Source organism: Merops nubicus, unplaced genomic scaffold, assembly GCF_000691845.1.
Source record: "Merops nubicus isolate BGI_N331 unplaced genomic scaffold, ASM69184v1 scaffold693, whole genome shotgun sequence".
NCBI lineage: Eukaryota > Metazoa > Chordata > Aves > Coraciiformes > Meropidae > Merops > Merops nubicus.
The window spans coordinates 1-25,014 of record NW_008598014.1 but is presented as its reverse complement, the minus strand read 5'-3'; the positions used below and the strand labels follow the sequence as shown (position 1 = coordinate 25,014).

At 36.8% G+C, this 25,014-nt stretch overlaps 1 protein-coding gene across 1 annotated transcript in view; it reads left to right on the top strand.

The window, feature by feature from the left end:
* The window catches only part of LOC103769652 (catenin alpha-2-like), a gene marked incomplete at its 3' end in the record, with an annotated part of 72,623 nt that extends 54,339 nt beyond the window's left edge, over positions 1 to 18,284 (top strand). Inside the window, exons 4-7 of the mRNA XM_008936869.1 lie at positions 370 to 462; positions 749 to 905; positions 4,146 to 4,346; positions 18,133 to 18,284. Coding sequence (XP_008935117.1) covers positions 370 to 462; positions 749 to 905; positions 4,146 to 4,346; positions 18,133 to 18,284 — 603 coding nt within the window. The remainder of the gene's footprint in view (positions 1 to 369; positions 463 to 748; positions 906 to 4,145; positions 4,347 to 18,132) is intronic.
* Between the last annotated feature and the right edge of the window lie 6,730 nt (positions 18,285 to 25,014).

Genomic DNA, 25,014 nt, shown 5'->3' with positions numbered 1-25,014 from the left:
TTAGTATACATAAAGGACATGGTTACTAGAAGGAAAAAAAAACTGTGAGGAAAGGAAATATAGAGATAATTGGATGTTCCAAATCCTCCATATGACTTCTCAGGAGATTGTTTTCAAACTATAGAGGTGGACATGAAACATTTGACAGTGAGGGAAGATTTGGAGAAAAAATCTAATGAAGATGTTTAGTTCAGTGTGATAGTAAGGAAATGATCTACATGGGTTTCTGTTCACCAACACAGAAGATAATGTAATGTTACTTTTGTATACAATTCTTTCATTCTAGGCAAGGCTCAATAAGAAGAGAGAAAGGTATGAAATGACCCACTTGCCTAAAACCTGATTCTCATCCTGCTGATTTCATTGCAGGTTGCAAATCTGGCCTGTTCAATCTCAAACAATGAAGAAGGTGTGAAGTTAGTCCGTATGGCAGCAACACAGATTGATAGTCTGTGCCCACAGGTAAGTGAGATTCCTGCTCAAAAGTATTGGAGAACTCTTTGGGCATTAAAAAGCTTGTTATCTGAGGCAGGGAAGACAGCCTAGATGAAGATTAAAACCTTGCCTTTGTCTTCACATTTTTGCTTGCTTTCTCTGAACTGTGAAGAATATGTTCATATCTTGAAACCTGCATATTGGATGGGGTGTAAAGCTGTATTTTTAACATAGTGCTCAATCTTATTTGGTTTTTTTTCCCTTGTGAAAAAAAATTTTACCACTCCTTGTAACAAATTCTCTTGAATAACAGGTAATCAATGCTGCACTGACATTGGCTGCCAGACCCCAGAGCAAGGTAGCCCAGGACAACATGGACGTCTTCAAAGATCAGTGGGAGAAACAAGTGCGAGTTCTCACTGAAGCTGTTGATGACATCACTTCAGTGGATGATTTCCTCTCTGTTTCAGGTATTGGGATCAAAGGACTCTTCTAAAAATATACACCCAAATTAATGGGTTGGAGCAGAGAAAAGTTGTAATTACTATAGCATCATTAGTCCATTAGTCCTTCACTATTGGAATGCTGATCTTCTCACTCAGTAGGAGCAACCAAGCCATGCCAATTAATCCCTGGTAGTAATGGTTAGCTTTTCATCTCATAGAAAATAGCATCCTTTTTGTGATTCTATTTCTAGAGAAGTTTTGTTTCAGCTTGGGCACAAAGTAGGATTTTGGCCACCTTTTAAAAATTTATTCTAGACCTGTGACAGGCTGATAGTATTTGTACCATACAAATAAGAGTTGTTAGAGTCCTTGTGCAGTTACAGGCAAGAGGAGGAAAGATGAGCTTTACTTACTTTATTTTGTAGCTTTGCTCAGATCAGGTGTCTAACCAGTAGGGCAGATGTGCCATATAGTTCTGGCCCCCTGATCATCCATACCAGGTTCCCAGGCCCTGAAGAGGTAAGAGAATAAAATAAATAGTTCCATCTAGATATGTTTTCAGGACATGACCAGTGTGTACATTTCCAAAGAGCTGGGAGGCACTTCTGGGTCTCAAGGTTATTGGTGTAGCAATGCAACCAAACAGAGAAATGTAGTAAAGTAGTATAAGAAATAGCAAATCTCTGACCTCACTGGGTAGGACTGCAATGCAAAGTGAGTTTTTCTACAAAAACAGACAAAATATCTTAGTCCTTACATAAAGGAGGGATGGAGAAGAGAAGGACATTGACTCTTTGTGTCACAGTTTTTTGTCCATCCTCCTTGTGAAGCGCTACAACTTGTGGCAGAGTGTTTTGTTATAATATAGTCATACACAATGAATGCTATAAATGCCAAGGGCTGAATATCTGGGTTTGTCTGCTGCAGAAATATAGTTTTCCTGTTATGGTTTGAAATATGTGAATTCTCTTGTTGTGAATAAGGACATAGAGTGTGCCAAGCGTGCTTGGCTTATTCTAACATCATTGAAGACCCAAACTTTAGGAGATAGGTTGGCCTTAATTTATGTTTCATTCTACTTTCTTTTCCATGATGTTTCCCAAAATTCCTGATAAAAGTTTAAGATGTTTGGAGAAAAAAATATTTATCATTTTTAAAAATCCTTATTTTTTTCTTTTCTGTCCTCTCCTCTATTTTGTTTGGTTGTAATCCACTATTATTAGTAACAGTGATATGGTTTAGTTTAGTATAATTGCACTCACTGCTGGAGTGTTTACTGCAAGCCATAGCAAGAAAATGAAACTGAACTCTCAGAATAAAAGGGTACTTCAGAACCTGGTAGCACATAGATTTTTATTTGAGTTTTGAAGCTGGCAAACACTTCACTAGACATACTTCTCTCATCAAAGGGCAGATCAAGCTGTAAACTGCAGACACAGTCCACAAGCCAAAGAGATGGCAAACTTGCTTAACTGGCCATTTGGTTATTTGTGTGAAGATTTTGTTCACTTCAAGCACTTATATCCATAAAACCAGAAGTTATTTCATGAAAGTTTTTTTGTTTTGTTTTTTTTTCAGATTATATTTTCTTCTAACATAATCTTAGCTTAGATCCAAACTTTCCAAGGCAGATGAGAAGTAGTATTTCAGTTGGCTTTAGATATTTTTTTCTGATACAGCCAGAAATCCTGTTGCTGCTAGCTGTAAGCTTGGAAGCCTCAACTTACACAGAGTAGTTTTATTTTTGGATTTTAAACTAGTGTCTGGTTAAACATACTGAAATGACACCTCCTCCTCCTCTTCATATTGAGTGTCACATTTGATGGCATGTTTTATTAACATGGTGGCTACCAAAAGAGAACTGACCATAATTTTAATCAGTTACTTTATATTCCAAATACACTGTCTGTTCAAATCTATATAGCAGTTCTTGGGCAAAATTTTTCTATGCCATGGTAAACAATATTGATGATGATGAGGAGGAGGAAATAGTGATGAAATATTTCAGCAAAGAGCCATTTGAAACTGGATAGAGAGTTTTTTAAAGAAAGAATTTTGCCTTGCATGTTACTCTGATTCACAGCTCAAGGGACTTTCAGTTTTCATTCACACTTGTTACAGTTTAAAGTTCACCATGTAAAACATTTGTGCAACCCTCTAATGATCCAGTGTTGGGATTTTTAATGGTGAAGATTCATGTGTCATTCTATTTTTGATAATTAACAAAAAGCATTTTGTGAACTGCTTGATTCTGTTTTATTTATTACTACTGCAAAGAACAGCATTTCATTTTCAGTTGAGTGTTGTCTGTGGCAGAAAATTCAGTTTAGAGACACTGAGTTTCTCCGAGTGAATTTGCTCAAATAAAAAATGCAGTCATAGTTTTATTATTGAAATTATTTTTAACTTGACTGGCTGGAGGGAAATAATGTCTGACCTAGACAAGGTCTGCATCATCCTAGTCAAAATCATCTTCATCCTTTCACATTATCTGGATGGGAGAATAATACATGAACTATGATACTGCCACCTACGAGAGTAGATGGCCTGATTCTGAGCTGAGAAAAATCAGTGCAGCTCCCAAGATCTCAATAAAGCTGCTTGATGTTACATCATCTGAGAAGACTTACTGTTGTCAGCTCCTACTTCAGAATATGCACAGTCACATATAATTATACTGTGTGTCATGAAAAATTCACAGCTTAATCTCTCACATAGGTGGAGTAAAGGATATGAACTGCCCATGCACAGGCTCCCTGCTATCTGCAAAGGCCATGTGCTGTTGTCTTTTCAAAATGAATTATTTTCTTTTCTAACTTATTTAGGCACAAATAAACCAAATGTATTAAATGTTTATGGGAATCTGTAAATTCATCTTCAGAAAATTGCCTAACTGTTTATTAGAACATCTGCATAATATTTGACTGCTTTCCTATTTACATAGATGTTTATTACACTTGTATTATAATAAAATTCAGTGTGATGTTTGAAATTAATGTGGCTGTTTTTCAAGGAATTGCAGGTTGCTACTTGGAATAGAGGTGAGAGGACACAGCCCAGTCCCTTTTAAAGATAAATATCACACTTGGAATTTTCACTCTTATGTTGCATATTATCACAGAATGTTATTTGTATTGCAGACCTGGATAAGGACAGATAGCAATTTTTTAACATAATGACATTTGCTGTTTACCCAAATCAGTAAGCTTTGCTCTGAGGAAGAACAGAATGAAACGAGCCTTATTTTTTTTTCCTGCCTTCCAGAAAACCATATTCTGGAAGATGTGAATAAATGTGTGATTGCTCTCCAAGAGGGGGATGTGGATACCCTGGACAGAACTGCGGGTGCCATCCGAGGCCGTGCAGCCAGAGTTATTCACATCATTAATGCAGAGATGGAAAACTATGAGACTGGAGTTTATACTGAGAAGGTGCTGGAAGCTACCAAGCTGCTCTCTGAAACTGGTAAGCTTACTTGAAATGCTGTTCAATATCAAGTCACTTCAAACTTTTAGTTCTTTGAAATCTGTGACTCAGAGGGGAACCTGTGCTTGAAAACAAGAAAGAAAGAAATTAATGACCATGATTATATTTTTTTTTTATTCTCTAGTCAACGCTACTTCAGAAGTCATATTGACAAGAACCATATAAGAGAAAAGATTCAGTAACCCATCAAGGCTAGTCTACTTCATCAAAGTTTCAGTGGTTTGAGTAAATAATACACACTCTTTTCTTCAAGTTCTTTCTGAGTCATTTTTTTATGTGTCTCTAGAAAATCTTTACATTTCTCTGTGTTCTGCACAGGTTAATGTACTTGTTGAAGTTGTGTTTCTAACTGAACACAACTGAAATTGTGTTTCTAAACAGAACAGGTTTTTTGTTGAAAATAAACTTGAGCAACTTGCAAATATATTTAATATATTTTAATATTATTAATACTTTGAAAATATATTACCTGATAGAAAAATACAAAAGTCTGCTAGATAATATAAAACATATAGTTTATATAAAATATAGAGAGTATATAAAAATATAAAAGTCTGATAGATGGATACACTAGGAGAAAACACTTTTTTTTTTTTTTTAAACTTGTTTCTGCCTTCACAGAGTAGGGATTGGATTTCGTCTCAGTGTAGGTGATTACATCTAAGCTGCTCATTTTAGACTCCTTTATACTCAGTATTATCTGTTGCTATGTGCCCCTGAATTGTTCAGTGCAGGCAGTACTATCAAGTGTTCTCATCTTAAAGTAGCGGTCTACATTTGTTCAGATGAATCATGTTTTGAATTTCATTGACTTTAGGGACTAGGTCTCCTCTTGCTGTACAAGTGACCACTTTTGGTCCAGATTCACATAGTGTAGTTGTCTGAAAATATCTGAGCTGATCCTCCCCTGACTGTGCTTGCTCATCTGGGCTTTAAAATCATCAAGATTATTTTAGAAAGAACAAGAGAGAATATACCAGTATGGGACAACATTCAAAGCAACCAGACATCTTCCTAGGAGATTGAAAAGCAAAAACTGTTTTAGCTCTGACAAAGTCTGTTAGCTTTGAGAATAGAAATCAGCAAAATGAGCTAAAAAAAAATGAGGGGATGATTTAATATCACTTCTTGTGTTATTATTGTCCCCACTTTATTATCTTTTAGCCCCAGTAGGGACCGCAAGCCCTATTTGCACAGGTAAAACCCAATTAGCAAAATCAAGAATTTCTTCTTTTTTCTGACCTTTCATTATGATTTATTGTAAATTAGAGCTGAAGGGTGTGGATTCTTATGATTGTGATTATAACTAGAAAGTTGTGCCTTCAAAATTCAAAATGTTTGTAGCTTCACACCAGTGACTCAACACTTAGAAATGAACTTTCACAGACTTTTCTGTGAGCTGATGGGAGATGTTTTGGGGGAGACGTTGGAAATGAGAAACATGATCTACAGTACACCCTTCATTTGGCACCATTCTTGTTCCCTTTAGATCTGACTGAACCCAGAGGGTCAGGATTTGGCCATGTACAGCTTGAAGATAATGCAATGTTAATTTTTCCTTTAATTTTCTATATGAGAATTTCCTGTTTTGTCTTATGTTTTTTAGGTAGAAGATGGAAAAGTGGGTCTGAAAATTGGTTTTATTAGTCCTCCTATTTTTCACTATGCAACAAGAATTGGAACAAGTCCTGTAAATTTAGCTTACTTGAAAATGTCTGTGTACTGGTATTGTGCATTCATAGAAAGAAAATTATCTGTTCAGTTTGGTATAGTAAAATATTTGCTGCACTTCTGTGTTAAAATCTCCTTTTGGTAAAAGAGAGATTTTTAAGAATTCTTTCTAGCAATGAGATTTATTTATTAAGCAAAACAAAATGTGTCTTCAGGCTTTTTATTCAGCTAAAATTCTGATCTACTGTTCTGTAAAATGTTATTAGTAATTTTTCATCAGAGTAACTGGCAGTTACAAAGCACAATTATATAGATCAATAATAGGCACAATAAATACATTCCATATTTAATGCACTTTTTCATATAATTTGAATTATAATTAAGTGATAGAAGCTCTGTACTAATTGCATCTTGACAACAGCAGCTTGTTAATGTTGGGATTCAATACTTCAGAGTGAGTCCCTGTTCCTTAAAGTCAAAGGTATTGCCCATTTTGTATTTTGTAAAATGCAACTAAACTTGTGAGTAGTAAAAAAAAAAAAAAATTAAAAATCATATTTTAAATGTTAAGAACGGTACATCATGTACAAATTGTGCAACAGAAGTTCAGAAGACAGAATGGGCCCAAATTCAGTGGAGCCAATGACTATATAACAATTTATGCCAGATATGAATGTGAATCACTAATATTACAGCACAATTTCTGTCAGCAGCTTTTCAGGCCTTTTACAAAGGCATTGATAATTATTTCTCTGTGATTGTTGATTAAAAAAGGTTGAATTTATTGACTCATTTTGTCACCCTGGAATAAAGAAAGGAAAATGATGTTTAGACCACCCTATGTAATTCTGTGCTGTGCCCTTTTATACTCTGCCATATAGAGAGATGGGTATCTATGAATACATATGTACATCTATATATTAATTTTATCATCACCTTGGGATCCTGCACAGATTTTTTCTCCATGCACTCTAAAAAGGTGAGAGTGATTTATTTCCCCATATCAAAATGTCTGAGGAACTCAGTGATAAACACCTTACCATTTTCATCTTTGTTCCTCCTTATTTTTAACCAAACTTGTATTTATTTTTAAATGAAGTGCCTTTGAAAGCTGAAAAAAAAAATATAATTAGATGACAGTGGGTGGGAAATAACCACATGGCATTGTTCTTATTTTTAATTGTCAGCTCAGGAAAGGAAAGCCTGTGTTAAGTCTCACATTCCAGAGATTTCATATTGCTTCATGAGTACTGACTTTGATCTACAGATAGTGCAGAAATATGGATACACTTTTTTCTTTTTTTAAGAAAAACACCTTACTATTTTTTTTTTTAGGGGGGACAAAATTAATCTTTAATGAAAGTGATATTGGTAGGTTCTGAGAAATTGAAACTATGCAAACCTTACTTTAATAACTGGTTTTATCTTGAAGTTTTATTTGTTTGTTTTAACTTAAAGCCCTTGGTGTATATATGGGATGGGTTTTTTTAGTGTTTTAGTGCTTTTTTTTTGGCTGTGCTTCACTAACCCACTCTCTTTGTAGCCAAGCACTTGGTAGAGGCTAGATTCTTTTCTCTGACAGCAGTATTAGGGAGTGAAATATTGGTTATTGTCTTTTTAAAATTGGGTACTTTTATTTTCCTTTAAAACCAAAATAAAAACTTGACTCTCACTTGCTGACTTTTCAAGATAAATTCGAGATGAGAACTATAAAACTATGGAGTCTATGGGGCTTGCTGGAAAGAAAAACAAAACTCATAAATTTTAGTGGATGTTAATTGTGTGCAGGGGTAAAGCAGAGCTGCAGGCTTTAATTTTTTTTGTTTGCTTTTTGGTGTGTTGTGAAGATAACTAATATCTTAGCTCGGTTTCCTAAAAGGCAAGGCTCAGTGCCTCCCTGGGGCAGCCCCAGCCCTAGGGATCACACAGATCCGTAGGGAGAGGGGTGGCCTGTGGCCAGGCTGGGATGTCAGTCCAGAGGTGGGAGTCAGGATCAGGCCCAATGAGGGGAACCAGGGTCAGACACAGCCCAGGGGTTGGCAGACATGGACATGCTGATGGATCCTCTTAAATCATTAGGTTGGAAAAGACCTTTAAAATCATCAAGTCCCACCATTCCCCCAGCACTGCCAGGTCACCACTAAACCATGTCCCTCAGCACCACATCTCCATGGCTTTTAAATCCCTCAAGGGATTGGGACTCCACCACTGCCCTGGGCAGCCTGTTCCAAGGCTTCACAACCCTTTCAGGCTAGATTTTTTTCCTAATATCCAACCCAAACCTCCCCTCATGCAACTTGAGGCCATTTCCTCTCGTCCTATCACAGATTACCTGGGAGGACAGACTGAACCCCCACTGGCTCCAACCTCCTGCCATGGTGTTGTAGAGAGCCAGAAGGTCTCCCCTGAGCTTCCTTTGCTTCAGGCTCAGCACCCCCAGGTCCCTCAGCTGCTCCTAACAACACTTGTGCTCTACACCCTTCACCACCTTCACTGCCCTTTTGTGGACACACTCCAGCCCCTCAATGTCTTTCGTGTAGTGAGGGGCCCAAAACTGAACCCAGGATTAGAGCTGCAGCCTCACCAGTGGATATTACAGGGGTGCAAGCCCTGCCCTAGTCTACTGGCCACACTAGTGCTGATCCAAGCCAGGATGCTGCTGGCCTTCTTGGCCACCTGGGCACTCTGCTGGCTCATATTTGACCAGCACCCCCAGGTCCTTTTCCATGGGGCAGCTTTCCAGCCACTCCTCCCAGGTGCAGCACCTGGCAGTCAGCCTTGTTGAACCTCATACCACTGACCTTTGACCTGGCCTGTCCAGGTCCCTCTGCAGATCATGCCTACCCTCAAGCAGATTGACACACCTGCCTATATTGGTGTCATCTCCACACTTTGCTCTTGATCCCCTCATGCAGATGATTGATAATGATATTAAACAGAACTGGCCCGATTTGGAGAACACCACTTGTGACTGGCCACCAACTGGATTTAGCTCCAGTCACCACAACTCTTTGGACCTGGACATCCAGCCAATTTTTTTTATCCAACCAAGTGTATGCCCATCCAAGCCATGAGCTGCCCGTTTCTCCAGGAGGATGCTGTTGGAAACAGTGTCAAAAGCTTTACTGAAGTCCAGGTAAAAAAAATCTTCTCCCTCATCCATTCAGCAGGTCACCTTGTCACAGAAGGAGATCAGGTTAGTTAGGCAGGACCTTCTTTTCTCAAACCCATGCTGACTGGGCCTAATCATCTGGTTGTCCTGTATGTGCCAAGTGGTGACACTTAAGTTGACCTTCTCCATAGCTTTCCCTGGTACAAAGGTCAGACTGACAGTCTTGCAGTTCCCTGGATCCTCCTTTTGGCCCTTTTTGTAGATGGGTGTCACAAATACTGATCTCCAGTCAGCTGGGACCTCCTTGGTTAGCCAGGAAGCTAGCAAATGTTATGTTAATATTCAGAATTTGTAGAGAACTGTGAAATTATTGTAGAGAACTGTGGAAAAAAAAAGAGAAGGGTGGAAAGGAAAGGAGTGTGGAAAGAAAAAGTTAAAAGCAAGGGAAGGGGCAAGAGAAAACAGCCCAATTTCTGTTTTAATGTTGAGATTTCTCATACTGCTCAGCACCCTGTCGTAGCAGGAACCAAGGCCAGCTGAGAGTGCCCCATTGCTTTTAATAAGGAACTTCTAAATGAGTAAAAAGAATTGTCCACAGAAAGAAATGAAGTAACAGGCCACAAGGTTGAATATTATTGTTCAAGATTTCTGAGATGCAGGGAGAAGAAAAAGCTGTGACATTCTCTAAAGGTCAGAGAGTTGAATTTAAATTGAGAAAACTAGAGTAGACTTTGCAGAGTTGTAATGAAAGGAAATGAATGGGAAATGAAAGAGAAAAAGCTGAACAAATGGGACCAGGACTGCCTGGGAAAAGCTATGAAAACTTTCCCATCTTTTATTTATTTTTTTTTCCTTCAGTTTGCATTGGGATGTTTGGAAACCATCTTGGAAGAGCAAGTACCATAGTGGTTGGGTTACTCCTGTGAAGGACACTGGAAATGGGAAGTTGGTTGATTCAGACCAGAAATTTGAGTTTCAGTTGTTAGCATCTTTTTAAAATGTCCTAGTAACTTTCTAACTACCCGTTTTTAAATAGGTCACTCTTTGATTTCTGTTTTGACTCAATTTTTTTTTTATTTTGTTTTTGTCAGAATAGACTAAAGTTGAAAATCAGCACTACTGGTAATTCAGCCATAAGCCTGTGAGAGTTTTATCAGTATGAGCAGGAAAAACTTTAAAGATATTTATCACTAGGAAAAGGCAGCTCAATGATATTATCAAAGTTAATACTAAAACGTGGTAAGGATGGATTTTTTCAGCAGCGATATGAAAGGAAACAAAATGTAGAAGCAAGAAGATGGATTTAAGTATAACTGTAATAAAAAAAAAACTCATATTGCATCTGAGAGAGAGCTAAAAATTGCAAAGTAGAGCCTATTTAAAACATAAATGATGTTAAATTCATGTCTTACGGGACTTTCAGGTAGTTATAGTCCAACTTATGGGTACTATCATCCTGAGAACATGAGATCATTTATCCAGTGGTTTTGATGAAATTATGGCTTTTATTCTGCAAAGTACTGTAGCATTTTCTTAAAAGTTTTGCTAAACTGAAATCCAAAGGTCAAGGTATCACCAATAAAAATATTTAAAGCATTATTAAAAAAAAAATGTATTCTACAAAAGGACCTGAGAATACATGAAAAGTTTTTAAGCAGAGAGATTGTGCTCAGCATGCCAAGGAATACAATAAGAAATCTTGTAAAATATATTATAAAACAATTAAATGAGACACATAAGAGGTGAATGAATCACTGCGGTGTCCCAGAGTTTAAATACAATTTCTTTTTCTCTCCACTTTAAGAATTTCAAAACAGAATATAGTACTAAAGGAGAATATGACATAATTAATTTAGATGTTTTAAAGGCTTTTGATAAAGTTCTGCTTTCACAGCTGTTTGGATAACCATTGAGGGAAAGTTAAGGGCTTTGATGGATTAAGAGCTGGTTACAAAGTACAAGCAAAGCATAAATGACCATGTCTCAGCAGGCAGGAAGATAAGTCCTGTGACTCTTCAGGGGTCAGCCCTGTGGTGCTTGTGTAATGTATTAATTAACAGGTGAATAGACAGCAGCAAAAATGGCCAAAAGAAAGATGCTGGTTTGGCTGATGGGAGTAGGGGAGTTTCCTTATCAGAAAGACAGCACTAAAAGATAATTTTATTTAATTTCTCTAGGTAAATGGAACAATTTCAACTATATTATCTATCCTGACAGGAAGGCTCTGAGCTCATCCGTACTCTTAGAAAAAAATATGACATCATTATGGGTAAAGATACCTTTTCCATGGATAACAGCCCTCACATCAGTGTTTAAGTCATTACCTGTACTTTAAAGAGGATATTGAATGTCCCAGACAGTTGTTTCAACTTTGATCTCTCCAACCTAAAGATCTTCCAGAAATGGAAGTTCAAGATAAGGATGACAAAATTAAGGAAATGTGTGGATTTGGAGGCAAGTGAACTCCAGGAGAGTTTAAAAAGTTTTGGATTATCTATTTTGGATGTGCCAGACACCTTAGGCTAGTGTAATAGAAGTGCCCATTTTCATAAACCATTATTACTTAGTTGCTGCTCAAATTTTTTCTCAAAAACGTCTTGTGTTCTTAAGACCCATGTTTTAAAGAAAAAAGGATAATTATGGAGGTAGAAAAAAAGTTTTACCAAGTCTAGAAAATCTAGATGGAAAATTACAGTCAATATTGACTGGCGCCAACAGAATATTTTGTGAATATATGTGAATTGTACAATAATATTTTAAAACTACCCTGGCATTCCTTGCATGCCTTTGCCTACACACACCTATGTACAGATATACACAAACTTATTACTAAAGCCAGAAAGGGCGTTTTGCTTCTGTTCTATAAGACATTTTGTGTCCAATAGCATGAAACTGTTTTCTTGAGGGGATTCTGCTAGCTGCAGCCAGCTTATTTTCTTTTTTTTTTTTTTAAGTATGAACCAGAAGGGAGTTCTGTTTAGTGACAATAATGTTTTGGGGTTACTCATTCATTTTATGGAGTCTTTATTTGAACAAGTAGGCAGGAGGATGAGTGAGGTGTCTGAAATTGGTGAGTTACACAGGCCCCTGCAGCCATCACTTGTTCTCCTTTGCACTCTTTGTGGGGTACCCTTCCATTACATGATTGCCTACTATGCTGGCCATGAAGCACCTCCCTGCAGGCACAACTTACCTTAATTCTACCTTGATATTTTATCTTTCTGCAAATGGTGATTCAATTTAAAAAAAAGAAAAAGACAGGGTTTGAAGGCTTGATTTTTTTTTTTTTTTTTTTCCTTTTATGTGTGGCCCTCTCTCACAATACTTGGTAATATAAATCCAGACATCCCATTAATTTCTATAATGTACAACTCACCTGTACTGCACATGAGCAAATCCAAAATTTCTTGAAAGGGTTGCATTACTGTATGTCTCTACTGTATAGATTCACAGACTCAGATAAAGCAGGAACCTTCTGTAAGTGCCTGCAGACTTACTTAACACAAATGGGCCAAAGGGTCAGGACTTGGCCATAAATTCACAGCACTCTGAGAACATTGGGTGTATGGTCCATGTCTAAATCAGTGATGCAGTGTATTGGCAGCAGAGACTGATCCTTCCTGAAAATCTTGTGTTTACTGCAAACTGCTATAAGGTTTGTGTATCCATTATCTTACATCTGTCCTTTAACCATTTCATTGAGGAAAGGGAAATCAGTAAACAGCAAGAGAAAAGATGGTCATGTGCTTTGCACAGTCATGTTTCATCCTTTTCTACACCATAGCACTTATACCACCCTGCTGCAAATTATGCCCTAATGTTCCTTTTCCTCTTTCCTAAGTGACCAATGTGACATGAATAGCATTTGATATCCAGAGATAAGGACTCATATTTTTACTGGTGACTATTTAGCAATAGTAAAAGTCAGTGACCACTTCTCTGAGGACACAACAGTAGATACCCTGAAAACCCAATTCAGTGGCATAAACCACTAGCCTGAAAGGGCTGTCAAGCCTTGGAACAGGGTGCCCAGGGAAGTGGTGGAGTCCCGATCCCTGGAGGGATTTAAAAGCCATGGAGATGTTGGTACTATGGATTAAGTTTTAGTGGTAACATGGCAGTAATTTTAACTTTGTTTCCCAGCTTTTCTCCTGCAGACGTTCAGCCTAGATTTTTTTGGCAATGGGCTTACTTTCTATGCCATTGAAAACTCATCTACAGAAAGGCTTTAAAATCTTTATTTGTTAGAATGACAGTCAGTAAATTAGAAGTGTTGCTATAAGCTTGGGACCTGATTTTGTCATCATTTATGCAGGTGCCTAATTAATTCATGTAGCTAGACAGAGAGATGTTAATGGATCACATTTTTCAGTCTAAGTGTATGCCTAACTCTTTTCAAGTCCACAGTTCAAACTAAGAAACCAATATTTAATTTTTCCCCCAAAGAATTGATTTGTTTCTGAACCTGAAATTCATAGCCCATCTCTCTGTACGTAATAAATGAATCATTCTCTATCTGATGCATTTACACGTTTCAACTCCAGACACATATTTTATGCCTTTGCCTGAATGTTGCTCGTAGGTCTTTCACTATTGGCATAATATCCTTCTTTGTACAGTAAATGACAGATAAGAAAGACAGGAGGTTTTGTGGGTGCAACTGAGTTAGGTATTTCCTCATACATCACTGTCACAGAGCTCCTCAAATGTGGCCCAATAACCTAAACTGGAGAATAATACAGTTTTTAACTCAATTTCTGAAAACTTTACTGCATTAAATGACAACGTATGCCTGGAGAAGCTATAAGTAATAGCATCTTATTAGTTTAAGATGTTTTTTCTTGCTTGTCTAGTCAAAAATGAGCTCTGAGGTAAAAATGCAATTGGCAAGCAAGCAATTCATAATAGAGTTAAATAACTATTTCCGTTTTGAAATGGCAGAAAATGTTCACGTGTAATAATATAAATTAAGGATTAAATTATAGGCAGGTCTGCAACGTCAAAATTGTTGAAAGAAGCTTTCATGCCCAATGAGCAGCCACTGTGGTAACACATGTGGTCAAGAATGAACGCCTCATGTTCACCACAATGAATAAAATGTAACTTTCCATCCTCTTCTCATGGCCTGATGCTTACAGATCTAATTTTGCTGCTCCAAATCTTTTAAATACCTCTGGGGATGGGGACTCCACCACTGCCCTGGGCAGCCTGTTCCAGGGCTTGACAACCCTTCTGGGAAAGAAATTTTTCCTCATATCCAACCTAAACCTCTCCTGGTACAACTTGAGGCCGTTTCCTCTTGTCCTAGTGCTTTTTCCTTGGGACAAGAGCCCAACCCCCCAGGTGGTCATTTCAGGTAATTGTAGAGAGTGAGAAGGTCTCCCCCAGCCTTCTTTTCAGTAGATTAAACAACCCCAAGTCCCTCTGCTACTCTTCATAAGACTTGTGCTCTAGATCCTTTACCAGCTTCTTGGTCCTTCTCTGGACATGCTCCAGCACCTCAATGTCTACTCTTTTGTAGTGAGGGACCCAAAGCTGACCCCAGGATTTGTGGTGCAGCCTCATCAGTGGATATTACAGGGCTACAATCCCTGCCCTAGTCCTGCTGGCCACACTAGTACTGATCCAAGCCAGGATGCTGTTGGCCTTCTTGGCCACCTGGGCACTTTGCTGGTTCATTTTCAACTGGCTGTCAACCAACATCCCCAGGTCCTTCTTTGCCCAGCAGCTTTCTAGCCACTCTTCCCCAGATCTGAAGCATTGCAGAACTTCAGAAGGTCTGCTTGTGAGTCATGTAATCAATACAGCATGTATCCCTGCCTACTTTTTCTGCTTGCTTTCAAATTCATAGGTCAGGTAAAATAAATTGAAAACAATAATTGTAGTCCTAGTTAAATGTTTAGATGTTAAATGTACATTTATGCATAGATTTATATATATTTATCAACATATATTTATGATTTATACATTTTAAAATTTATGTTGCAAGAAAAGAAATCAATTGTGGTAGTCAAAATAAGCATTTTATCTTGTTTTTTTTTGGAAAAATGTCTGGGCAGTGAACTCTGTCAGGCTATAAATAATTTCCTTGAGAAGTTGGTGGAAGGTGTTTCATTTGGGCATTTTAAATGATTCAGAAAGAGCTTCTAGAAGCATTTGTGGTGTTTGGACTAAATGATGTTATTGAAACATAGAAATGTAAGTCTGGATACAACCATAAAATATGGTTTTAAAAAAAAAAGAAATTCACATCATTCTTATACACACACTACAAAAATCTAAGTCATTTACTTAAAAAAGGGGCACAGTACTCCAGCTAGGGCCTTGCTGCATCTTCACAGTATCTTCTCTCAAGTCTTTTTTTATGCACTGTAGTAATTCTAGATTGACCATTGCTGGTTTTTTGCAATAGCATCATATTGTTAGACACATTGCAAAAATCCACTATCTGCTTTGACAATGTACCACGAGTAATTATTCCTCGAGATGCTTTTTCTCTTGAGTTCCATGTCCAACGTCTGCTCATTATTTTAAAAAATAAATAAAAGTTAATTGCTTTCTGCCATTTTTTTGTTTGGTTGTTTTTTTTCTGGGTATGGAAATTTCTCTGAATATCCTATAATTCTTCCTTCTTTACGTTTATAGAAATAGATATGTGCATATTCTTTTTATTTTAAATTTTTGCTGTTACTGTTTTCCTTGAGTTCTCCAAAATGGTTCAGAAATTGCTCTGATTGTTTTCTGAAGAACTACAGGGTAAATTTTGCTAGGGTCTGTTAAGTTGAAGATATATTTAATGGATCCTTTTCCTTATGTAGATGTTCTCCAGATTGCCGTTTCCAAATTCAGGTCTGTTGCACTTAGTATTAATTATATTAAATACCTGAACATCTCTGATATTTAGGAAATTTTAGGTAGAAAGTTAAGCACTACAAATATTAGGGTTCTTTACCTTGTTTTTTTGCTGTCATTTTTGCATCTCTAGCTTTCCTTGTTTTATCTCTATGACCCTAAATAACTATTCTTTTATTCTTTATGTTTACTTGTTTTCATTGTATTTTTAATGATTGCTTTTCAATTTTCAGGCTAAAAACTTCCTTATGCAATTATATCAGTCTTCTACTACTCTTTCAAGTGTTCCATTAATTAAGATAATTTGATATATGCATTTATTAATACTCTTTTCAAAACTTGCAGCTCTTTTGAACTCCTTTTCTAATTAAAACATTTCCCCTCTGCCTGGCAATGTTTTGTTTGTTTACTTTTTTAAAGTCTTTTGTTGCTATCACTTTTTCTGTTTTCTCCAATATATCCCAAGCATCTATAGCACTTATTGAACATTATCTACATGGAAGATGCAATTCTGTTTTTTTCATTCATGTACATGAACAAATGTATATATGACTGTGTATGTATATAAGCAGAATAAACAAGATTTTCATAGATATATCCCTTTAAGGGCTTCCCTTTTAACATCCAGTGAGTTATACTTAAAATTCAGAAACATAAAGCTTGACTCTGTAGGTACTGCCACTTGTTCTTCAAAATGTGATATAATCTTGAACCATAGGGTTTTGTGGTTTTACTTTAAAAAATAAAAGAACTAAGAAAGATGCAAAAAAACCCCATAGTTTTCATTATGAGTAAAATATATTTGAGGACATTCAGTCAAGAAGACAATGTGTTTTCCTGTTATAGTGAAAGTTTACTTCTTAGCATAGATTGTCATTGCTCTAGAAGAAAATGACACTGGGAACTTCCTTTTGCCTTCATCAGTTGGGATCAGGTTGCCAAAAAGTGTATTAAAAATAAGGTCTCAGGAAAAAGTGGTTAAAAAAGGTAAAATAACAAAAAAAAAGTAACTGAGTTAGGAATAGTCTTTTCCTGTTTCTCCAATTATAATGCCAAAATAATAAAGGAAATGGTACATGATTTGGATACCTAGATTCTAGAAGAAGGCAGATAATAAAAATGAAGTAAATATAATTAAAAGATGGCTATCTATAAAATTTAAGATCAATCCAAGTCCCTGAAATTTGTAATAATTAATCCCAATAGATTTCATATCTGAGTTTCTAATGAAGCATTGATTGTCCTTGTCCTCATGTATATGACAGCCTAGTCCTCCAATATTAACATTAAAACTTTGAAGGAGTAAATGAGTACAGGATCATTTTAATTAATGGGACCTGATGTTCATGGTCCTGTTCATAGGGTTTGAGTTTAAGTTGTCAGAGGGCTGATTTGAGGAACATTTATCTCTCTCCATATGTGATATGCAGAAAGTGATTATACCTTCAAAGGAATCCGGTGTAAAATTTGAAAAGAAGCCTCTTTTTACTTCAAGAAATGCCTTGAGACTATTTACATAAGTAAATAATTGCTTTAAGATATGTATTTTAAAAGTCCATACCAGAGTTTCTAATACCATTAGCTAATATCTATGGCTTTTTTTTTTTTGTTATGTACATGATGATAATGAAGGAACAGCGTGTTCATTTATATGCCTTCACAAAAGTAGTTTGCTAGATTTTGCATTTTGTCTCTTATACAATTATTGTTCAATATGAGCTAGACTGCAGTTATCTAAATTAGTGGGCATAAGGGCTACATTTTCCTTTGATCATTTGGTCTAATTATGTACGGTGTTCATTCCAAGTTGTAAAGGTTTTAAATATACTTTACTCATGGCTCAGATATCTTGCAGTCTTTTACAGTGTTTTTAAAGGAAGCTTTACATTCTTTGTTGTGCAATTGGAGGAGGGAAGGTGAAGATTGCTGTTTTCATGCTGTCAGAAAAAGCTTCAGAGCTCTGCATGTGTAAAGTTGGTACAAACCCATGCCATGAGCCTTCCTGGGTCTTGAAATCGTAACAACAATATGTATCATGTCTACTGGAAAGTATTTATGTCCAAGGGCAGGGGAAAAATGTTCATGGAAGAAGGTTTCTAATCTTCCTGCCTTTCATTTTGTTTAATCTAGTTATGCCACGTTTTGCTGAACAAGTTGAGGTGGCCATTGAAGCTTTGAGTGCGAATGTCCCACAGCCATTTGAAGAGAATGAGTTCATAGATGCCTCCCGCTTGGTTTATGATGGAGTTCGTGACATCAGGAAAGCTGTTCTGATGATAAGGGTATGTAAGGCACTTGGGAAATAAAAGTTGGACTTAAGAAAAGTATCATATTGGATGAGAGGAATATAAAAGCTGCTTGGAATCAGCTTTGTTTCATCGTAAGCCAGAAAAGCTTGACACTGAAACAAGTGTGAAACTAAACTATGTGCAGCAAGAAATAATTTGTAAGGAAGGATATGAGGGTATGTTAGGAGATGAACCATGATTAATTTGTTAATCACCTAGAAGATTTGAACACAGCTTCCAATAGATGCAAACTTCATTACTGTTTCTGTTAGTAATACCATTAATTTGCTAACATCTTCAAAGTTCGTGTAGATTTTTGTTGTGTTGGGTTTTTTTTTTTGCTTTGTTTTGGAGGTTTTTTTTGCCTCATGTATGTGTGCTGCCTAGGGTATGAGATAAGTCTGGTTAAAATCAGAATGAATAAATAAATTATCTTGCTGCTCCAGTGAGCCTCTGCAGGGATGGTTTGGAATGTTTACTGAGGTAAAGAATGTGTAATTTCAGTGTTCACTAACCTGTTGATTCAATTTTGTTAGGCATCTTTTTTTTAAAAAAAAAGCAAATAAGTAAAAAAAAAAACCAAAAACCAAAACACAGAACAACATAATTATTGTGAGAGTAAATGTATGTCTTGCTTTTCAGTCAAAGATTTAAAAACAACCACGACAAACCAAATCAGGTTTGAACATCTCTTTAGCCATTGAAATTCATATTTGAAACCCAAATTACCTTGCATCTGCCCCAGTGAAAGCCACATGCAAATAAAACTATGGTGAAAATCACAGAGGAAACTGATGAAGCAAAATAACAGTGCTAAAACAACTCATCCCTTTCAGCAAACAGGTAACACACTTGTGGCTGGGGGTATGTTATGGCACTGATGTAAGACTTCAGGCAGTTGGAGCACTCCAAAATAGATTCTCTTTAGTCATCTGTCACTAGGTATTAACATTTACAGAAAAAGCTTTTGACAGGCTTAATTTTATAGCTGTGAAACACAAATTCCATTCCTGTACCCAGTGCTGATCTCAGGTAGCCTGATTTATTGTCATGGCTGATGATGGGGGCAAACCCCTCTTGTTCTGTGCGTGTGCCACCTTTGAGGTATTTACAACTCTTCTGAACTGGGGTGGAAATTAAAGATCTCTGCATAGTAAAGGAGCTCCATTTTTCCTTTGATTATACAGTTAGTCTGTAACAGCAGATTCCAAACTTTTCTTAGGACAAGAACCACTTCTAAGCACATTTTAATCTTATATAGCCTCTCATGAGTCATTTTAAACTGCTTCATGAGCCACAATCATCAGGTGGGATCTGCTATAGACCCACGCTTTCCCATCCCCTACGCAGACTTCTGCCTTCCAGCAACCCCTCTACATCAGAGTCGTCCCAGAAAGGTTGTCATGAGACTGTCTCTGCTGGGTGAGATGTTTCTGCTAAGCACAAAGCACCATTTTAAATTCTGGAGGCACATCCCCTTCTCTCATTGCTGTCTTACTGGCGTGTTAACTCTTACCTTGGAAAGCTGAGCAGCATGCAGGCTTCTCCTTAAAAACACCCTGGGTTACTCTTGCAGTTGTATCACTACTACTTTCTACTCCTTGTATGATGTGAGTTAATGAATTCTGCTTACCCAGATTAGGAAGATGTATTTTTGCATCCAATTAACTTGTTTATAGTACTGAATGTACTACTCCTTACCCAGGCAGAGAACTAAAGCACATAAATGGACTTATTATCCTTGTGAGTTAACGGGGAAAATCCACATATAAAAACTTACATAGACCAGAGTTTGCTGAATCAGAACCTTATTTTCTGTAGAAAACAAAATTACTTTCAGTGTGAGACGCTTTTTAACATTCTCATCTGAACATCTCATATTGAAATGGAATGTATAATTAAAGGGTGAAGCATTAAGCTATAAAAAAGGTCTTTAGAATATTTTTATTTAATAATCTATCAAATCTCATGCACCCCTTTAATTCAGGCTGTAAAACTTCTTGAAGAATTATTAAAAAAAAAAACAAAAAAAAAACAAAAAAAAACACCTTGAAACTTTTTAGAGCATCTGACAAAACAATTATTTTCAGGCAGTAATTGTTCATGTGCACGCCATGAAAGATTGAATTTAGCTGAGATGATTCCATGGAGGAAATAAAGCCACTTTTTAAATTAATTTTTGTTGGTATTATTACTTCTAGCAAGCTGAAGGAGAAGGGGGATAATCTCTGTTCTTCTCTTTTCCTTTGAAAAGAGGAGATTTTATTGTCCCTTTGGAGGAGAAAGAAGACTCATTTTTGCATTGAGGACTATTATTATGATCTATACAGAAGAAAAAAAATCTTTTTCACAACTGAAGAAGTAGGATAAATAAATTTAGGAGTATAATTGTAGAATGTAAAAATAAGATAGAAAATAATAACTTAGTTCCAACATTTTTTCTATTGCTGCATAGGGATCAAATTGCACTTTGTTATTTTCATAGCTACTTATGAAATCCCCCCAGTTATTAGACAGAAACCCTCTCTACAGTTAGGAATAATCACAATGGCACCTTTTCTCATTATTTTGTTTCTCTGAGGCCAGTCTTCTCTTTTCATGCTTGGCATTTAGTATTGGCAACCTCACCATTAGGTCCATCTGAGGCCTTAGTGTTATGTTTCTTTAGATCACGAGTGCACTTTTGGAGCCAATCTCTGGTTGTTTCCTCTTGCCAGGTTTTAGTTCATGTTACAGTATTGGCTTAGAGTAGAAAAAACATGATTCTTTGGGGTGATCCTGGAAGATGTTCTCTAGGGCCATCTTCAATGCATCTCTCCATGGGAGAGACTCTAGTAAGTCTGAGTTAGTAAGTGTCCCAGGGAGGTGGTGGAGTCATCATCCATGGAGGTGTTCAAAAAATGAGTAGTTGTAGCACTTGAGGCTATGAATAAAAGTGAAATGAGGGTAGTGCAAATGTGGGGTCCTTAACCCCAGCTATTTGCATGTATCAATTCTTTTCTACTCTTCCACACTTATCAATGTAGGCTTAGCTGTGACCACCTATGGGGTAGCCACTGTGATGAAACCCAAAGTGCTGCTACATCTCCTAACCCAAATCATTCTGTGATATTACAATCTCAGATCCTCTGGAAGACAAGACTTGGTGCAGAATCCCATCATCTTTTTAAATAGCCTGTCTCCAAAGCGTGTTATGGAGTGCATTGTCTACACCAACTGCCTGTTGCTTCTCAGGTTGAATTTGAAGTGTTGGATTTTACTGTAATCATTAAATAGCTGAAGACCTGCTGTGAGAGAGTTTCTCTGTCTTTGCCACGCAGATGCACCTGAGTCGCTCAGCCTGCAACTGCCTTTGTACAAAAACAAACCCACAGAATAGCGTGGAGTTGAATAGAAAAGCATATAACAAAGGCTTTCTTCTTTTTTTCTCCTTAGCTTTTAGAATTAGAGGGTATTTCCATGATAAAAAATGGAGGAATATCTTTTCAGTCTTTCTTCTTGTTACAAGGTTAGCTTTACTTGGTGTTTACAGTGCTGCAATTCTTATAATTGCATTTATAATTTTTAAATGCATGCAACACTATAGTGGGGTTTCTCTCTTCATCGACTATATTTGAATTAAACAAATAGCATTTATAGATCTGCATATATATGCCATTTTATGACTTCTACATGCATAATTCACATCTTTATACTGCGGTAACAAAAAATAAAGTTATATTGAGGGAAGATATTTTGTTTATAGCAAGATTTTCAGTCTAGTAGCCAGAGAGGTGTTAAAAAAAAAAAAATCAAATTAAAAAGAAAGATTCCAATGACTGGAAGCTGAAAGTCATCAAATTAATTTTAAAAGTAAAACATACATCACAAAAGAGAAAAGATACACTTGGTGGGTAATTTATCTGGGATTGGGAAAGATTGTTCTTCACTGGGAGAATTCATCTGAATTAGATGAATGAATAGAAGAATATGGTCTATGTGTTCTAGAGATACAGTCTGTGTGAAAAAAATTAGTCCTGGGAAGTCTGACAGCCTGTGTTGCAGAACAGACAGACTGAAAATGATGAAAGTGGTCCATGTTTCTGCCAAAATCAATGAGTTCATCAAATCTAATAGTTTTGAAAATTACTGCAGGTACTCATGCCACTAGTAGCTGTTAAAGTTTGTTTGGAAACTGCCTCCAAACCCAAATCCATGCTTCTTACATTTGTGTGCCCAGGGGTTCAGGTATCTGCAAGACTGATTCAATCCTTCTGTCTTTCAAATCAGATAAATTCAGTTCCTGTCTTTGTTGTCTTGGAAACTATGTTTTAAATACTGATGTCCTGTTAGTTGTGCACAAAACTTAGAGTTCTTATGGTGTGTTTAGAAGACCTTACTAAGAGTAAAAGACTTTAAGTCAAGGTACTGCAGTATAATATTTATTTTTATACATTTGTTTCTAAACAAATAGGAGACTATTATATATGGGCTGCATCTCCAAGAGATGAGATAAAACAAAGCACCAGTGCAAGAGTGAAAAGCATGTAACCTGTTTGAAATGGCAGCATACAGATAACTGTTAACTACTGTTCTTCTTAATGAAAAATGTAGCTGGTTTTGGAAGAAAATGAGTGGTTTAAGTTCACCACACTTGAAAACCTTAAGAGAGTGAATCTGAAAGTTGGTTTTAAGTTAGATCTCACTTGTACAAAGGGGAAATACTGAGATTTCTTGTCCTTGTTGTATGTTGTTAACAGTTGCATCAGCTTGTCCTTTTGGCTTGCATTTGGCTTGGAGGAGACTAGGATTAGACTTTATTGATCTGTACAACTACCTAAAAGGAGGTTGTAGTGAGGCTGGTGTTGGTCTCTTCTCCCAAATTACTGATGATAGGACAAGAGGAAATGGCCTCAAGTTGTTCCAGGGGAGGTTTCAGTTGGCTACTAGGAAGAATTTCTTCACTGAGAGAGTGGTGAGGCACTGGAACAGGCTGCCAAGGAGGTGGTGGAGTCACCATCCCTGGAGGGGTTCAAAACACTTGATGTAAAGATGTAACACTTGAGGCTATGGTCGAGTGGTTAGGGAAATGTTGGCAGGAAGGTTGGACTTGATGATCCTAGAGGTCCTTTCCAACAATAGTGATTCTATGATTACATTTTCTCCAGGTTCAACAACTATACCCATTAAGTTTCAATCTTTTAAAGACCACAAATGTTAAGTTTATGAATGTCAGGAAGTAACAGCAATACGTTTTTTTTTTTCATGAGTATTTCTTTAAGAAAAAAATCCATGAAAAATAGAATTTTCAGAATATTTTATCTTTTTAGATGATCCTAGAGGTCCTTTCCAACAATAGTGATTCTATGATTACATTTTCTCCAGGTTCAACAACTATACCCATTAAGTTTCAATCTTTTAAAGACCACAAATGTTAAGTTTATGAATGTCAGGAAGTAACAGCAATACAGGTTTTTTTCATGAGTATTTCTTTAAGAAAAAAATCCATGAAAAATAGAATTTTCAGAATATTTTATCTTTTTAAAAGACCTCCTTATGTCCTTACTAGTTAAAGTGTTGAGATGCAATATTTTCAATACTATGCACTTAATGTACTACAGCTCTGACTATGAAAGCCTTGGAAAGGGCTGCACGTTATCTTTTATGGTCTTATTTTTAAAAGTGTAGACAGCAGTAACTAAGAAGAGTATCCTTTTGGGGGGAAGGGTATTGGTTTTACAGTGACCAGTGCAACTGGCTAGTTAACTGGACTTGGAGGATAGTGATGAGCCAGCTGGTTTATGAAGGAAAAGATTGAAACTCTCCACACCATTCCCATTTCTTCACAGTAAAGCTTAGGCAGATGAAAAGTTGAGCCCTATGATATAAATAGTTTCTTTTGCTCAGGCAGTTGTATGATTCTCTTAGTAGCTGGTTTGCTTATAGCAGGTTTTAAAGTCACATCCTGCCCTCAGGCAGCTGAGCAGAGAATAAAGTGATTAAAGGCAATTGGAAAGCAAGACCACTGGATATTATAATGATGGGTACCAATCTTTCTTTTTTTTTTTTTTTCCCCCCTGTGGCAGTAGAGAAAAGACAAATTCATTTTTTCACCTAAACTTCATGTCCTGTCTATCCTGTTACATACACTATTTGTACAGGCATCTCTTCAGAAATGCAGCCTGAGTTTCATTACCATGCTGTCACACTTGGTTATTCCTTCTTCCAGCACTCAGCATCAAAACCCATATTTAATTCATACTCTTTAAGCCAAATTAAGATAGCTGTGTTTTACTCTCCCCATCATGTGCACTTCCCCACCTAGCTAGCAAAGCAGCTGATTTTCCATTGCAAACAGAGATGTGCACTTCATGTTGGAAACCAGGCTGGAATATAAATATCGCCAAAAGACTCCTCTACATTATGTTAGAGAGTTTGGACCAGTTCCTAGTGATGAGCATCTTCAAGACAGAGCTGTAATGACAACTGGCAATGATTAGCACCTCTGCTAGCAAACTTGACGTTGCCCCCAAGCGTGAAATGCCAGCATGGATGATTTCTTCTGTAATGCTTGTCTCTCTAGGCTAACACAGGGGTGTGTGGGTACTCAGTAAGGTGAGGATTCCTCTGCTCAAGTTCTGTGATCTTCTTTTTCTATTACCACTGCCATGTATTGTACCTACAGAAGTTATTTGTGGCCAGATTTTTGTACTAGACGCTATTCAAGCACAAAATGGAAGATGAT